The sequence below is a fragment of the Trachypithecus francoisi genome, unplaced genomic scaffold (assembly GCF_009764315.1).
Source record: "Trachypithecus francoisi isolate TF-2019V2 unplaced genomic scaffold, Tfra_2.0 Lachesis_group8, whole genome shotgun sequence".
Taxonomy (NCBI): domain Eukaryota; kingdom Metazoa; phylum Chordata; class Mammalia; order Primates; family Cercopithecidae; genus Trachypithecus; species Trachypithecus francoisi.
The window spans coordinates 10,585,849-10,603,532 of NW_022681473.1; the positions used below are offsets into that span (position 1 = coordinate 10,585,849).

Consider the following 17,684-nt stretch of genomic DNA (forward strand, 5'->3'; position numbering starts at 1 on the left):
TGAGCCACCGCGCCCGGCCCAGATTTCCTAAACTATTAAGAAGAATTGCCGGGCGCGGTGGCTCAAGCCTGTAATCCCAGCACTTTAGGAGGCCGAGACGGGCGGATCACGAGGTCACGAGATCGAGACCATCCTGGCTAACACGGTGAAACCCCGTCTCTACTAAAAAATACAAAAAACTAGCCGGGCGAGGTGGCGGGCGCCTGTAGTCCCAGCTACTCGGGAGGCTGAGGCAGGAGAATGGCGTAAACCCGGGAGGCGGAGCTTGCAGTGAGCTGAGATCCCGTCACTGCACTCCAGCCTGGGCGACAGAGCGAGACTCCGTCTCAAAAAAAAAAAAAATAGTTTAGGAAATCTGTGTAATATTAGTAGTGAGGAAGCTTTGTTTTTAGTTACATGACTTTTATAGCTCTTACATTTTTTTATCCTGTTGAATTATCACTTTTGTAAAGCTCCATGCTTTTCATTGTCATCTGGGTTTCCTGCCTTAAAAAAATTAGTGGCTGGGCACAGTGGCTCATGCCTGTAATCCCAGCACTTAGGGAGGCCGAGGCATGCCGATCATGAGGTCAGGAGTTGGAGACCAGCCTGGCCAACTTGGTGAAACCCCATCTCTACTAAAAATACAAAAATTTAGCCGGGTGTGGTGGTGTGCGCCTGTAATCCCAGCTACTCAGGAGGCTGAGGCAGGAGAATCTCTTGAACCTGGGAGATGGAGGTTGCAGTGAGCCAAGGTCGCGCCATTGCACTCCAGCCTAGGTGACAAGAGTAAAACCCTGTCTCAAAAAAACCCCCCCCAAAAAAATAGACTGGGTGCAGTGGCTCACGCCTGTAATCCGAGCACTTTGGGAGGCCGAGGCGGGCGGATCATCTGAGGTCAGGAGTTTGAGACAAGCCTGACCAACATGGTGAAACCCTGTCTCTACTAAAAATACAAAAATTAGCCGGGCATGGTGGCTCATGGCTGTAATCCCAGCTACTCGGGAGGCTGAGGCGGGAGAATCGCTTGAACCTGGGAGGTGGAGGTTGCAGTGAGCCAAGATCCTGCTGTTGCACTCCAGCTTGGGCGACAGAGTGAAACTCTGTCTCAAAAAAAAAAAATTGTATATTTATTTTGTTTGTTTTAGGTTTTCAGGAAAATTAATTGGAAAATGCCCAGTTCCCACACCCTCCTTCAGTTTGCTCTGTTGATTATATCTTATAATAATGTGGTACATTTGTTACAATTAATATTTGAACCAATATATTGTCATTAGCTAAAGCTCATACATAGTTTACTTTAGGGCTCACTTATTGTGTTGTACACTGGATTTTGACAAGTGTATAGTGATATGTGTCCACTATTACTGTATCATACAGAACAGTCATACTGCTCTAAACATTCTCTGTGCTGTACCTGTCTGTTCCTCTCTTCTTACCTCCCCACAAACTCCTCCACTGATCTTTTTACTATCTCCATAGTTTTACCTCTACCGGAATGTCGTATAGTTAGAATCATACAACATACAGCCTTTTCAGATTGGCCTCTTTCACTTAGCAATGTGATTTTAAGATTTCTGCAACTCTTTTGTATCTTGATAGTTCTTTTTATTGCTGAATAGTATTCTGCATTATGAATGCACCAGTTTGTTCATCCATTTGCCTGTTGAAGGGACATCTTGGTTGCTTTCAAATTTTGACAATTAAAAATAAAGCTCCTGGCCGGGCGCAGTGGCTCAAGCCTGTAATCCCAGCACTTTGGGAGGCCGAGACGGGTGGATCACGAGGTCAGGAGATCAAGACCATCCTGGCTAACACGGTGAAACCCCGCCTCTACTAAAAAATACAAAAATCTAGCCGGGCGAGGTGGCGGGCGCCTGTAGTCCCAGCTACTCGGGAGGCTGAGGCAGGAGAATGGCGTAAACCCGGGAGGCGGAGCTTGCAGTGAGCTGAGATCCGGCCACTGCGCTCCAGCCTGTGCAGCCTGGGCAACAGAGCGAGACTCCGTCTCAAAAAAAAAAAACACAAAAAAACAACAACAACAACAAAAAAATAAAGCTCCTGTAAATACTCGTGTGTTGGTTTTTATTGAGACAAAAGTTTTCAGCTCCTTTGAGTATATACCAAAGAGTTTTTTTTTTTTTTTTTTTTTGAGACAAAATCTCGCTCTGTCACCCAGGCTGGAGTGCAGCAGTATGGTCTTGGCTCACTGCAACCTCTGCCTCCTGGCTTCAAGCGATTCTCCTGCCTCAGCCTCCTGAGTAGCTGGGACTACAGGTGTGCACCACCACGCCCGTATAATTTTTTTTTTTTCATTTTGTATTTTTAGTAGAGACAGGGTTTTGCCATGTTAGCCAGGCTGATCTCGAACTCTGGACCTCAGGTGATCCACCTGCCTTGGCCTCCCAAAGTACTGGGATTACAGGTGTGAGCCACTGTGCCTGTCCTGATTTTTGTATTTTTGGTAGAGACAGGATTTCACTGTGTTGGCCAGGCTGGTCTGGAACTCCTGGCCTCAAGTGATCCACCAGACTTGGCCTCCCTCCCAAAGGGCTGGGATTACAGGCATGAGCCATTGCACCCGACCTAATTTTTTAAATTTTGTGTAGAGACAGGGTCTCACTATGTTGCCCAGGCTAGTATTGAACTCCTGGGCTCAAGTGATGCTGCCGCCATGGCCTCCTACGTGTTGTTATTATAGGTGCGAGCCACTGCAGCTGGCCAAGGTGAGTATTTTTTAGTTTCTTTTTCAACAACAAAAATCATCCAAATGCCTGGCTGGGTAATGAGCTAATTGCTTTCAACTTTTGACTGTTTCAATTGGTGGGGCAATTTTTGCCTTCCATATTGCTCTGTATTCCTCTGGATAATCTTCAGGAGAGTGCTGTAGTCAAAGCAAAGTACCTAAATAGTTTTTTTTTTTTTTTGAGACGGAGTCTCGCCCTGTGCCCAGGCTGGAGTGCAGTGGCCAGATCTCAGCTCACTGCAAGCTCCGCCTCCCGGGTTTATGCCATCTCCTGCCTCAGCCTCCCAAGTAGCTGGGACTACAGGCGCCCGCCACCTCGCCCGGCTAGTTTTTTTTTTTTTTTTTTTGTATTTTTAGTAGAGACAGGGTTTTGCCATGTTAGCCAGGCTGATCTCGAACTCTGGACCTCAGGTGATCCACCTGCCTTGGCCTCCCAAAGTACTGGGATTACAGGTGTGAGCCACTGTGCCTGTCCTGATTTTTGTATTTTTGGTAGAGACAGGATTTCACTGTGTTGGCCAGGCTGGTCTGGAACTCCTGGCCTCAAGTGATCCACCAGACTTGGCCTCCCTCCCAAAGGGCTGGGATTACAGGCATGAGCCATTGCACCCGACCTAATTTTTTAAATTTTGTGTAGAGACAGGGTCTCACTATGTTGCCCAGGCTAGTATTGAACTCCTGGCTCAAGTGATGCTGCCGCCATGGCCTCCTACGTGTTGTTATTATAGGTGCGAGCCACTGCAGCTGGCCAAGGTGAGTATTTTTTAGTTTCTTTTTCAACAACAAAAATCATCCAAATGCCTGGCTGGGTAATGAGCTAATTGCTTTCAACTTTTGACTGTTTCAATTGGTGGGGCAATTTTTGCCTTCCATATTGCTCTGTATTCCTCTGGATAATCTTCAGGAGAGTGCTGTAGTCAAAGCAAAGTACCTAAATAGTTTTTTTTTTTTTTGAGACGGAGTCTCGCCCTGTGCCCAGGCTGGAGTGCAGTGGCCAGATCTCAGCTCACTGCAAGCTCCGCCTCCCGGGTTTATGCCATTCTCCTGCCTCAGCCTCCCAAGTAGCTGGGACTACAGGCGCCCGCCACCTCGCCCGGCTAGTTTTTTTTTTTTTTTTTTTTTGTATTTTTAGTAGAGAGGGGGTTTCACCATGTTAGCCAGGAGGGTCTCGATCTCCTGACCTCGTGATCCGCCCGTCTCGGCCTCCCAAAGTGCTGGGATTACAGGCTTGAGCCACCGCGCCCGGCCGTACCTAAATAGTTGTACAGAACCTACAAGCGGGTGCTTAAGGGTCACGTAAATATTACCTGTACTTTTCCATTTCTCCTTTACATTTTCCTCCTTCTTAGTTTAATCTCTTTTGTTTGTATTTTCCTTTTTTTTAGGTTGCAGTTGTTCTGATGGATACCCAGGGGGCATTTGACAGCCAGTCAACTGTGAAAGACTGTGCTACCATCTTCGCTCTAAGCACTATGACTAGTTCTGTTCAGGTAAAAACCACTTGACTCAGAGAAAAGCTTGCAAAGGAAATAAGATAAAGGGAGGAAATACAGTTTTGATTATTCTGTTAACAGAATTTCTGTGATGATATGTAAATATTTTTAAACTGTAGATTCAGTTAAACTCTTAAAAGTTTGAGAAGAAGCCAAAGAATTTTTCCTCTTTGGTCATAATTATATATAATGTGTTCCAAGAAAAGTCCAAAAAATGGAAATTTATATCTATTACATCATATAGGAAGTATAGATTTGATAAGAACTTAGGAAAACTATATTTTAAACTGTAAAGGAAGAATTTTTGATTTCAACCTTATGTGCATAGTTTTCCAAAAGACAGATCATATTACTGTTTGAACAGGCCTCATGTTCTTATATGCAAGTCTTTTAATTGTTCAAAGCTTCTGTCAGCCCTTTAGGCTTATTTGGGATTTGTTTGAAGTAAGCCAGAATACTATCAATCTGGATTTTTGTTTTCTAGATTTATAATTTATCCCAGAACATTCAAGAAGATGATCTTCAACAGCTGCAGGTATATGTTTCTCATAACAATTTTAACAACATATTATTTAAAAGTTTAAAGATTAAGAAAAATTTTACGACTGAGTAGTTTTTAGCAAAAGATTGAAATGTAGAGGAAGGTTTTTGGTTCATAGTAATTCTATACTATGTATATCCATTGGTGGGGTGGAGCAGGGGCAGTTCGGGAAGGCCTTAATGATTTGAGCAGAGAATGAAAGAAAGTGGGCAAGTGAGTCCTTCAGATCCATTTGGGTGGAAAACTGTTACAGCAGAGGAGCAGCTGCTGGAAGACAGACCCTGCGGGGAGTGTGCTTGGCAAGATCAAGGAATGGCAAGGAGGCCCGTGGGTAGGATTGGAGAGTGTGACAGGAAGGGGCTAAGTGATGAAGTCAGAGAGGCAGTGAGGTCCCACTCATGCCGGGTCTTTTCTCTGGGGAAGGTGGGAGCCATGGGAGGGTCATCAGCAATGATGTTATCTGACATGTTGTAAAGGGATCATTCTGGCTGCGATGTTCAGAGTAGATTTTTTTTTTGAGACGAAGTCTTGCTCTTGTCCCCAGGCTGGAGTGCAATGGTGCAGTCTTGGCTCACTGCAAGCTGGGGTTACAGACAGGTGTGTGCCACCACAGTCAGGCTGGTCTCAAACTGTTGACCTCGTGATCCGCCAGCCTCGGTCTCCCAAAGTGCTGGGATTACAGGCGTGAGCCACCGCGCCTGGCCTATTTTTTTCTCCTTTTTTATAGCAGCAGTTCTTATCTGTTTTTCCCACAAAATGCTCTTTCATGAGTATTTGAAATTGCATCCAGGGTTGGATGCAATTCCTGGTATATTGCTCTAATGCTACTTCTCCCACTGACATTCAAGAAAGCATCAGAATGTGAGTGAGTAAGGGTGTCATTATTATAGGGATTACCTTGAATTAGTTCTATTTTATATTTATTTAAAAAAACAAGGAAATTTCCTCCTAAACCTCGGTCCTTAATGTTGCTTATGGCAATTGCCTGTACTTCATAATTGGTAGTTCTATACCAGTGCCATGGCTCAGTGGTTGAGAGCTGTTGCTCTGTAAAACTTCCATCACAACTTGAGTTGGTCACCCTTTCACCTGAAATTTATTCCTTTCTAAGCTCCTTCCTTTCAACCATTTTTCGAATGCTTACCTTGTATGAGGTAGAGGGCCAAGTGCTATAGATGCAAGGTCAAATTCACGGGTACCAGGTGCTAGGACTTTAGCATGTTTTTCTTAAAGACACAATTCAACCCATAAGAGGTAGTAAGTAGATTATGATGCAGTTATGTAATTCACCTTGTTTCACATGACAAGGCTGTTGGTGGACTCAACAACTGTGTAATATAAATGTTACAGAGGAGAAAATAATATGTTTATGTGCCTGGAAATCCATAAGAATCAACTAGAAAATTATTTGGAGCTTAAAAAATAATTAAGGTCTCCATCACAAAATACAGATACAAAATCATTAGGTTTTCCTCTCTACTAACAATAACCAATTAAAAAATATAATGGAAAAAATTGACTATAGCAACAAAATAATGAAAACAGAATAAACTTAAAATTAAGATCTATATGGCGCACTTGAGAATTGTATGAGGCATATAAAATATTTAACATGCAGAAATATGCCTTGTTTCTTCTATATGGGGATGATAATAGCCAACATATATTTATTGCTTTTACTCTGTACTATTACAGACACTGCAGTGTGTTATAAACATCTCATTTTAGACTGAGAATTATAAAATTGTCAGTTCTTCCCCACTAAACAAAATCATAAAGGCGTTATTTTGGGAACTTGACAGAATTGTTGTGAAATTCATTTGGAAAGTTGAATTGTATAACAGCCAAGAAAATTACAGGGGAAATATGAGATAATTGACTTAGTACATATTATAAATCTGTAATTACAAGAACATGGCATTGGTTCAGGAAAAAATAGATCAATGCACTATACTTATGATATGCTACATTTTCATGTATTTTATTCTACTTAAGAATATATACACATATACCATAAAGGATAGATCAGTCAATAAATGGTATTAGGACAGTTGGCTATGTATTTAGATAAATTAGAAATTATATTCCTCTTTGGAATGCTGAGGCAGGCTGATCACCTGAGTTTGGGTGTTGGAGACCAGCTTGGCCAACATGGTGAAACCCTGTCTCTACTAAAAGTACCAAAAAAAAAAAAAAAAAAATTAGCTGGGCGTGGTGGTGCAAGCCTGTAATCCCAGCTACTTGGGAGGCTGAGGCCTGAGAATCACTTGAACCTGGGAGGCAAATGTTGAAGTGAGCCGAGAGTACGCCACTGCACTCCAGTCTGGGTGACAGAGTGAGACTCTGTCTCAAAAAAAAAAAAAAAAAAAAAAGAAAAGAAAATTATATTTCTACCTTGTACTATATACAAAAATTCCAGATAGACCAGATAGATTAAATATTTTGATTTAAAGAAAGAAGTCACAGCAGGGTGTGGTGGCTCATGCCTGTAATCCCAGCACTTTGGGAGGCTGAGGCGGGTTAATCATGAGGTCAGGAGTTCGAGACCAGCCTGGCAAACATGGAGAAATCCCATCTCTACTAAAAATACAAAAATTAGCTGGGTGTTGATGTTCATGAAGAACCTTCTGATTAAACACATTAATATTTCTTCAGTGAAATACATGACCAATAAAATGGGGGTAAATAAGCCTATAAAAAACTTCGTGTCAGTTGAAGGCAGGTTTTTCTTCCAAATAAGTTTCCCACCTAACTTGGATTTTTAGTACTTTTTTTTTTTTTGAGATGGAATCTCCCTCAGTTGCCCAGGCTGGAGTGCAGTGGTACAATCTTGGCTCACTGTAACCTCTGCCTCCCAAGTTCAAGCGCTTCTGCTGCCTTAGCCTCCCGAGTAGCTGGGACTGCAGGTGTGTGCCACCACGCCTGGCTAATTTTTTTGTACTTTTAGTAGAGACAGGGTTTCACTATGTTGGTCAGACTGACCTTGAACCCCTAACCTGAAATGATCCACCTGCCTTATCCTCTCAAAGTACCAGGATTACAGGTGTGAGCCACATGCCTGGCCTTTTTATTTTTTTGCTTTTTTTTTTAGAGACAGCATCTCACTCTGCTGCCTAGGCTGGAGTGCAGTGGTGTGATCTTGGCTCACTGCAGCCTCCACCTCCTGGGCTCAAGCGATTCTCCTTCCTCAGCCTCCTGAGAAGCTGGGATTACAGGCATGTCCCACCATGCCCAGTTAATTTTTGTATTTTTAGTAGGGTTTCGCCATGTTGGCGAGGCTAGTCTCGAACTCCTGACCTCGAGTAATCCGCCCGCCTTGGCCTCCCGAAGTGCTGGGATTACAGGCGTGAATCACAGCGGCCAGACCTGCCGAGAGGCTTTTCTCAAATATCTAACTGGTGGTCCTTGACTACCTATTTAAGAGAGAGCCACTAACAATCCAACTGGGAGCTTCGATAAGAGGATAGGCCTTAGGTACTGGTTTGGATCACAATGAGGTAGGTGGTTGAGCAAGGTTATCTAGCTATTTTGTTGCCAACTCCTAAATATCTGTTTTTTGCAGATATTTATTCTTGGGTTGTCAGTTTCCCTGGAGAAAATTTCTTTAAATTCCTCCCTTGGTGGGTAGAAGCTTGTTGTGGCAACCAGTAGGGTGAGAGGGCTAAGGAGTCCCACTGCTCACTATGTGGACTTTGATTTAAGTACCTGTTTCCAGGAAGGTAGGAGAGTTACTCCTAACCTCAGCTGAGTATGGTATTTAAGTCTAGATTTTTTTGTTGTTGTTGATTTATCTTCTCCAAATAGTACACTTCCCATCTTCTATGGAGGCAGGAAAAATATGGGGGTTAGAGAGGGGTATCTGGGAATGTAGATACTTTCTCCTAAGACTCACATATTTCCTAGTTTTCAGCCGCGCTCCTACACCTCCTCCTGTAAGGTAACTGCATGCTTATAATTTCTGGGCATTTCAGGGATTCTACTGAGATAATTTGCTTCTTCCTTGTTGGCCCCTGTCTCTTCCAGATTTCTTAGCAGAACAGAGAAAGCCAAAACTTGAGACAGTTCTCATTTGTCTATTTTCCATCCAGAATGTTTTTGACAGGTCTTTTCGGCTGACTGCTTTGTCCTATTTATTTACTTTTTTTTTTTTTTTTTTGAGACGGAGTCTCGCTCTGTCACCCAAGCTGGAGTGCAGTGGCCGGATCTCAGCTTACTGCAAGCTCTGCCTCCCAGGTTTATGCCATTCTCCTGCCTCAGCCTCCCGAGTAGCTGGGACTACAGGCGCCCGCCACCTCGCCCGGCTAGTTTTTTTTGTATTTTTTAGTAGAGACGGGGTTTCACTGTGTTAGCCAGGATGGTCTCGATCTCCTGACCTCGTGATCCACCCGTCTCGGCCTCCCAAAGTGCTGGGATTACAGGCTTGAGCCACCGCGCCCGGCCATTGACTTTTAAACTTTGTTTTGTTATGATTTTAGTGAGGCTTCTTGAAGAAATAGAGGTAAATATACATGTAAACCTTAACCTTAAAGAATTTAGTCATTTGAATGGTATAAATATTAGACCTAATACTTTTCTTGCTGCTGGAAATCCAGTAGTGCACAAAACAGAGAAATATTCCTGCCCTCATGGAGTTTAAATGCTAGTAGAAAGACAGATGCAAATCAAGACAAGAAGAGGTATAGTACATTAGATAATGATAAATGTTAAGAAAAAAATTTTTAAGGCCGGGCGTGGTGGCTCACGCCTGTAATCCCAGCACTTTGAGAGGCCAAGGCGGGTGGATCACCTGGGGTCAGGAGTTCGAGACCAGCCTGACAAGCATGGAGAAACCCCTTCTCCACTAAAAATACAAAATTAGCTGGGCGTGGTGGCACATGCCTGTAATCCCAGCTGCTCAGGAGGCTGAGTCAGGAGAATAGCTTGAACCCGGGAGGCGGAAGTTGGCGGTGAGCCACGCGCCATCACCCTCCAGCCTGGGCAACAAGAGCACAGACCACAACTCTGTCTCAAAAAAAAAAAAAAAATGTTTTTTAAAGACACGAAGTAGGAAATATTATTGGCAAACTTGTAATCTTTTTAGGTAGATGGCCATGGAAGGCGTCACTGAGAAGGAGCCATTTGAAAGACCTTAAGAAGTGAGGGAGCAGATCATGAGGATATTTGGGAGAAGAACTTACAGTTAGTGGGAGGAGCCAGTATGAAGGTCCTAAGGCAGCAGTGTGCCCTGTATGTTTGAAGAACAGGAAGGAGGGCCAGTGTGGCAGCATCACACTGTAAGGACTGGCTTTAATACTGAATGAAGTTGCAGGGTTTTGATCAAAGCCATGATATGATCTGACTAACCATATTATAACAGAGTCAATGTGGTTGCTGTATTGAGAATAGCCCATAGGGAGTCACGAGCTGAGGCAGTTAGGAGGCTATTGCAGTATTCCAAGCCACATGGAAATAGTGAGTGGCTGGATTCTGGATTTGCTGATGAATTGGGATGTGGGATGTGAGCAGGGAATAACCAAGATGATTTTAAGGTTCATGACTCCTGTGGGCTTTTGAAACTGTAGAACCCTGGTATCAATATAAATATAATGAATACTTTACTAAAAAAAGCCATAGAACTATTTTACATAATTTTGCTTTACAAACCATAATGCTTCTTTTTTAAAGCTCTTCACAGAATACGGTCGTCTGGCAATGGATGAAATTTTCCAAAAGCCTTTCCAGGTTAGAATATTTATTTTAAATATAATTCATATATTTGTTTTTGTTCATAGATCAGCAAACTACAGCTCATAGGCCAAATCTAGCCTGCCACCTGTTTTTATGACTGTGAGCTAAGAATGGTTTTTACATTTTTAAATGGTTGAAAAAAATGAGCAATACTATTTTATGACATGGAAATTATCTGAAATTCAAATGTCAGTGTCTATAGATAAAATTTTAGTGGAACACAGCCATGCTCATTTGTCTTTGTACTGTCTGTGACTGCTTTCCTGCTACAATGGCAGAGTTGAGTAATTACTTAAAAAATAAACTCTCTGGGTTGGGCATTTTGGCTTACGCCTGTAATCCCAGCACTTTGAGAGGCCAAGGCAGGCAGATCACCTAAGGTCAAGAGTTTGAGACCAACTTGGCCAACATGGAATCTGTCTCTACTAAAAATACAAAAATTAGCTGGCGTGGTGGCGGGTGCCTGTAATCTCAGCTACTCAGGAGGCTAAGGCAGGAGAGTTGCTTGAGCCTGGTAGGCCCAACCTCTTAAAAAAAAAAAGAAAGAAAAAAAAGTAAATCCTTCAGTACATATCTTTACCCCCTTTTTAGAAGCTGGCATTATGCAAAGACGTATTGCAGTTGTTCTCTTGAAAATGTGTTTATGCGTGTTAAAATATGTTCTGCTCGTTCCTTAAATAGACACTGATGTTTTTGGTTAGAGATTGGAGTTTCCCTTATGAATACAGCTACGGACTCCAAGGAGGAATGGCATTTTTGGATAAGCGTTTACAGGTAAGTGGGACTATAATCTTCTGAGGAATTATCTCAAAGTGGTGATAGCTTTCTCATTTGCCTTTGGCTATTGTGTTTAAAGCAATTATTGAAAATGATATTCAATACATTAACTATATATGAATCTTAATGCAAGCTAATATTTATTCCTGATAAGATTAAAGAACCTGTATATACAATGCACAGGAACTGTAGAAGAAAACTCTGGGCCAGTGCCCAAGCTTTGATTATAATTTCCGTTTTACATTTTAAACCAAGTTCTATATGTGTCTTTAGAAGTCACACTCAGAATCTTAGTTATGTTATTCTTATTTAAAATTTTTACTTATTTTGGGATAAACAGGCCTAAGCTGTTCCCCCAAACCAAAACACAGGAATCCTTTGTCTGTCACTACTAATTGGTTAGATCCTCCTTCATCCACACAAACTATCCCTTATGTAATACTCTTTTTAAAGAAATTCTTCCGCACCTGATTTGTTAGCTATAGGAGTCAAGCCATGGGTAATCAGATTTGTGTGTTTATTGTTTCTTAGGGTTCTGAGTTTTCTCATTTGGCCACTATGATCCATCAGAGTGGAGGAGTCTTCTTACCTTTATCCTTATACTAGTTGTCCCTAGTAAAGAAAACCAAAGGACTTTTGGTTGGTAAATTGTTGGTCTTCATTGGCAGGTGAAGGAACATCAACATGAAGAAATTCAGAATGTTCGAAATCACATTCACTCATGTTTCTCGGATGTCACCTGCTTTCTCTTACCACATCCAGGACTCCAGGTGGCCACAAGCCCTGACTTTGACGGGAAATTAAAAGGTGTGTTCCAAGTGTTACTTTAAATATGTGATTTGATCTTTGGAATTAAAAATAATGAATCACTTACAAATCAAGTGAATGCTTAAGAAAAATGGTGTGCTGTCTTAGAGTAGTATTTAAAGTCTAGTTCAGATTTTGCTCCTGACTTAATGCACCCATCAGAATTAGTTTGCCTTGACTTCTCCACCTGTAATGGTGGTGTTCATATCCATTAGTAGTCTTTCTAAGAGACTCGTTATGGTTCTTAGTTTATAAGAGATACAAATACTAAATAAAGGAAGACTAAACATTAGTCAGCTAATATTAAGTAAAATTAACTTCCCAAGGGAAGGCAGCATGATGCATGGCAGAGCCATTATTTTCATCTTATTTGTGATTATAGCAAAACCTGATGCTGGGTCATGTGCTAATGTCAGGAAGTGCTAACTAAGTGGTAGGTGAGAGGAATTGTAGTTGGGACTCTTGGGCTCCATTATCTTATTTTTGTTCCTTTTTCATTAAGGCCTTGAGTCATTAAATGGCTGGCCCTTGATTTACACATGTGTTAAACTGAGCACTTGTTAAGCTTATCCGAGTCTCTCAGATTGCTGGTAATGTTTGCAACACTATGCTAGGTAGTTTGATACTCATGCTCCCAGTAATTCCATGAAGTTGATGTAATTTCCTTTATCTTATACATGAGGAAAATGGCAAAAATAGTTAAGGAAAAGGAGGAAAGTTAAGTAACTTGCTCAAATTGCTCTGCTAGTAAGTAAGTGGTGAGGCGCAGATCTGCATCCAAGTTCTTGTTGCTCCAAACCCATACTGGGCTAAAATAGGGGTTCTTCTGTTATATGGAGGAAATCATTTAGAGGATATGTACTGTTTAGTTACTACTAAAAGGTTTTGAAGTGAATGGTTTTCATAGCCTTATATTAAATATAAAGTGCATCATTTTCAACCTATTTGATTTAGTTGATCCAAGAAAATGAATGTTCAGCTCAAGATTTTCATTCCAGCTGGTCTTAATATTGCAAAGAAACTGAGTTAAAGAGACTTAACCTTTACCTTTTATTTGTCACTTCTCTGATATTTTTACATGGTTGGCAGCTTTCCTGAGGAGGAGACTTCCCTGGCCTGTTTCATGGCAATTGAAAGATCTAAGATTATTGCTTTGGGAGAGAAATCTGCTTGGCAAGCACTGGACCTAGAATCTTTTACCTGAAAAGCAGTTTCAAGGGAGTTTTCAGAGCTGAGTAGGGAGAGAAAGTTGAGTGTGTGTGTGTGTATCTAGGTAATATATTGTTTAGGATTATAATGTTCCATTATTAGTTGTACTTTTACCAACCTGAACTCGAATTTGTTCATCACTGATGGGAATGTGTCCAGTGGAATTCTTAAATGGAGGTGTTAGGAGAGGGTGAATTAGAGTGACTCCTAGTGATTATCCAGTATAAACACACACAAATGGCATTCTTCCATAGTTTCAGTTTTAATATTCCAATGCATTGCTTTAAAGTTTGTTTTCATTTTTATCATGTTATTCAGGGAGTAGGCAGAGTTTTTTATAAGTTCAGTAATCCTGGCTTTTTTAGCATCACTATGCCTGGCTAATTTTTTTATTTTTTGTAGAGATAGGGTCTCCCTATGTTGCCCAGGCTGGTCTCGAACTCCTGACCTCAAGTGATCCTCCCACCTCCCACTTCAACTTCTTAAAGTGTTGGGATTACTGGCATGAGCCACTGGCATACGCCCAGCCAGTACTTTTTTAAATGGAAAGATTTGAAAAATAAAAATTTGCTTCTTTGCCCAACTTTAAAATGTTAAAAATATGTTAAAAGCCTGCCCTCTGTGTTTATTTAAGGAACTACAATTATTATGAGGATTGTTCATGAAGAATTCTTACTAGCTCTGCAAAGGTTTATGTACATTTTAGATTTGGAATTTTAGGGAACCTCTTAACCGAGATATTGAAAGGTTTTGAGTGAAGAGTAAATTGGATGCTAAATTGCAAGTAGCAGGTGATTTGTATTTGGCAAGTGCTAGCTTGAGAACCACACACATTTTATTGTAGGAGACCTGTTAGTAGGACTAATGTAGTTTTCAGAATTAAAAGATAGACATTATATTTTCTCTAGTATATATTTGTGCAGTTCCATGGTTGAGATTCTGCAGTCCTGTTCCATGTAACTTGGAAAATAGACAACATTAGCCTGAGGTTGTTAGGGCTAATCCATAAAAAGAACTTAAAATGTAATTTTTGTAGAACACTTAAATTTCGTAAGAACTACATTCTGAAACTATTTCTGCAAATGTTCCCCCAGATACTTTAGGAATTATTCCAGTGGTTTTATTTTAGTTTTAAAGATCAACCGCTTATTTAGAGGTAGATGCCTGCCAAACATGATCTTAGTTTTGGTATAACTGATACTGAGCTGCTGTTTCTTGCAGTAATTAGCTAGCATAGCTGCTTAGTTTTTGTTGTTGTTGTTTTTTGTTTGTTTGTTTGTTTTTTGAGACAGAGTCTTGTCTGCACTCTGTTGCCCAGGCTGGAGTGCAATGGTGCAATCTCAGCTCACTGCCACCTCCGCCTCCCGGGCTTAAGCGATTCTTGTGCCACATTCTCCCGAGTAACTGGGATTGCAGGAGTGCACTGCCACACCTGGATAATTTTTGTATTTTTAGTAGAAACGGGATTTCACCATGTTGGCCAGGCTGGTCTTGAACTCCTGGCCTCAAGCAATCTGCCCCCCACTTGGCCTCTCAAGGTGCTGGGATTACAGGTGCGAGCCACCATGCTAGGCCTAGAATAGCTGCTCTTTGAGAATACTTTTCATCAGATGCAGGATGACTGTGTTGTCATCAGAAAGAAAATTGTCATCTTGCTATTTACTGTCACAGGGAGACCTAATACAGTAACTACTGAGTTGTGTAGTTAGAAATTACACAGGAGGGTTTATAGGGCACAGTCTTCTTTGACACCATTGAAGATTGAGATTGTTTCTGTTATGAGACAGTTCTTGTCTATTCTGATTTTAAAACTGTTATTTTGGTGTAGGCTTCATAGAAACATGAGTGGCATATAGGGTCTGTACAGCTTGTTAAAGTGGCAAGTGTAGCATCTGGATCCTGCTACTACTTCTTGTGTGAGGTATTTTTGAAACACTCAGTCTTTCAGTGTGATGGAAATTGAAACCATACAAAAAGGTTTTTTGAATATATAATACATTCACATGTTTAAAATGTTATAAAGGATTAAAAAGTACTCAGTGAAAAGTCTCTCTTCCATTTTTGTAGGCTTTCAGAGTTTCTTTAGTATATGAAAGCAAATGTGAATGTGTACAGAAATGGCCTATTATGTATACTTTTATACTTTTTCACTACAAGGTTATAAAGTACTTTTCCCATGCTTTTCTTGAAATTTTAGTTTCATTTTTCATGTTATAGTCTGTTGGTGGAGTATTGAAGAGTTCTTATTTGATATGGGCTCCTACATGCTTTTTTTTCAGTGTATAGCTGGGAACCCAAGAAGATGTTAGAAGATGATGTAAATCAGCTTTTCTGTATTTTAATTCTCCTATGTCTTTGTAGTTGGACCAGCCAATAATTCTTACCTTGAGGAAAGAGCTCTATTTAATGGCTCTCCTGATCCCTCTGTGGGAACCTTGTAGAAACTGCAGAGAATCTGTCACCTTTCTTGAGTTAGTGGTCTTTTCATTTTGGGGTGGTTCCAAGGGTCTCTGAGGAGATAATAGAAAATAAATATAATGAGGGACAGGGTACTTCTTCTTCTTTTAACATTAAAAATATTAACAAGAATAAATCAAATAGATGACCAGTGATTTCTAATTGATTTAAAGGAGTAGTGTGAGGGCGTGGCAAAGGCCTGAGACAACTTGAGAGGTTGAAAATTGACTTGTTGAAGACCTTGTTATTGAAATTCTTTTTTTTTTTTTTTTTTTTTTCTGAGATGGAGTTTCACTCTGTTGCCCAGGCTGGAGTGCAGTGGTACGATCTTGGCTCACTGCAACCTCTGCCTCCCGGGTTCAAGCTATTCTCTGCCTCAGCCTCCCAAGTAGCTGGGATTACAGGCACCTGCCACCACCTCCGGTTAATTTTTGTATTTTTAGTAGAGACGGGGTTTCACCATCTTGGCCAGACTGGTCTTGAACTCCTGATCCACCTGCCTTGACCTCCCAAAGTGCTGGGATTACAGGCATGAGTCACTGTGCACGGCCATCAAATTATTAAAAAGTGAAATTTCTTGAAAGGCTAGGGAGTAGACCAGATATCCCAGAGTGAAAACCAAGGTAAGGATATTCTGCATATATAGTATTCTATTTTGAACTAGAGAAGATTTTCTACTACAGTGGGGAAGGAAAAAAATGAAGGTACATTGGGACAGAGATCTATCAGCAACTTGATCATAGCCAGAAAGTGTCAAAACATAGTCTCAGACCCTTCTTCTCTCCCACGTTTTTTTTTTTTCTTGAGATGGAGTTTCACTCTTGTTGCCCAGGCTGGAGTGCAATGGTGCAATCTCGGCCCACTGCAACCTCCTCCTCCTGGGTTCAAGTGATTCTCCTGTCTCACCCTCCTGAGTAGCTGGGATTACAGACACCCACCACCATGCCCGGTTAGTTTTTCTATTTTTAGTAGAGACGGGGTTTCACTATGTTGGTCAGGCTGGTCTCCTGACCTTAGGCGATCCACCTGCCTTGGCCTTCCAAAGTGCTGGGATTATTGCGGGAGCCACCAGGCCGGCTTCTCTCCCACTTTCAACAACCAATGTTAAAAGCACTAGACTGGGCCGGGCGCGGTGGCTCAAGCCTGTAATCCCAGCACTTTGGGAGGCCGAGACGGGCGGATCACGAGGTCAGGAGATCGAGACCATCCTGGCTAATACGGTGAAACCCCGTCTCTACTAAAAAATACCAAAAACTAGCCGGGCGACGAGGCGGGCGCCTGTAGTCCCAGCTACTCGGGAGGCTGAGACAGGAGAATGGCGTGAACCCGGGAGGCGGAGCTTGCAGTGAGCTGAGAGCCGGCCACTGCACTCCAGCCTGGGTGGCAGAGCAAGACTCCGTCTCAAAAAAAAAAAAAAAAAAAAAAAAAAAAAAAGCACTAGACTGGGAAGATTGCATTTTATGTTCACTTTGGTTGAATAAGGCTGTTTGGCTTATTTTTTCCTTCTTTGTGGTCCTGTGAACAGATATTGCTGGTGAATTCAAAGAGCAGTTACAGGTACTGATACCATATGTATTAAACCCATCTAAGTTAATGGAAAAGGAGATCAATGGCTCAAAGGTCACCTGTCGGGGACTATTGGAGTATTTTAAGGTAAATATGGATTTTAATTATTAAAATTTTTGATTTTTGGTAAAGCTGATCTAACTTGTAAATCAACTTGAATTTAAATATTTTGAAACTTAAAATTTTCTGGGGGAGATGGTGAAAGGCATTTTCAGAGACCTTGGTGTCCTTCCAGGAGTGGGCCATTGGGTGGCAGTATTGGTCTAAGAACCAAATGGATGTTCTTTGCACTCTCTTAGAGGAGCAATTAGCTGTGACTAAAGGAAGATTGTTCCTCAAGGAAGATGGTGTGAACAGGAGGTGGTTAGGAAGTTGCTGTGAG

At 41.5% G+C, this 17,684-nt stretch overlaps 1 protein-coding gene across 2 annotated transcripts in view; it reads left to right on the forward strand.

The window, feature by feature from the left end:
- ATL3 (atlastin GTPase 3) overlaps positions 1 to 17,684 on the forward strand; it is a 44,734-nt gene that overhangs the window by 20,340 nt on the left and 6,710 nt on the right. For both annotated transcript variants that reach the window (XM_033206768.1, XM_033206767.1), the window contains exons 4-9: positions 4,111 to 4,215; positions 4,703 to 4,753; positions 10,424 to 10,480; positions 11,168 to 11,260; positions 11,932 to 12,070; positions 17,262 to 17,389. In XM_033206768.1, coding sequence (XP_033062659.1) covers positions 4,111 to 4,215; positions 4,703 to 4,753; positions 10,424 to 10,480; positions 11,168 to 11,260; positions 11,932 to 12,070; positions 17,262 to 17,389 — 573 coding nt within the window. The remainder of the gene's footprint in view (positions 1 to 4,110; positions 4,216 to 4,702; positions 4,754 to 10,423; positions 10,481 to 11,167; positions 11,261 to 11,931; positions 12,071 to 17,261; positions 17,390 to 17,684) is intronic.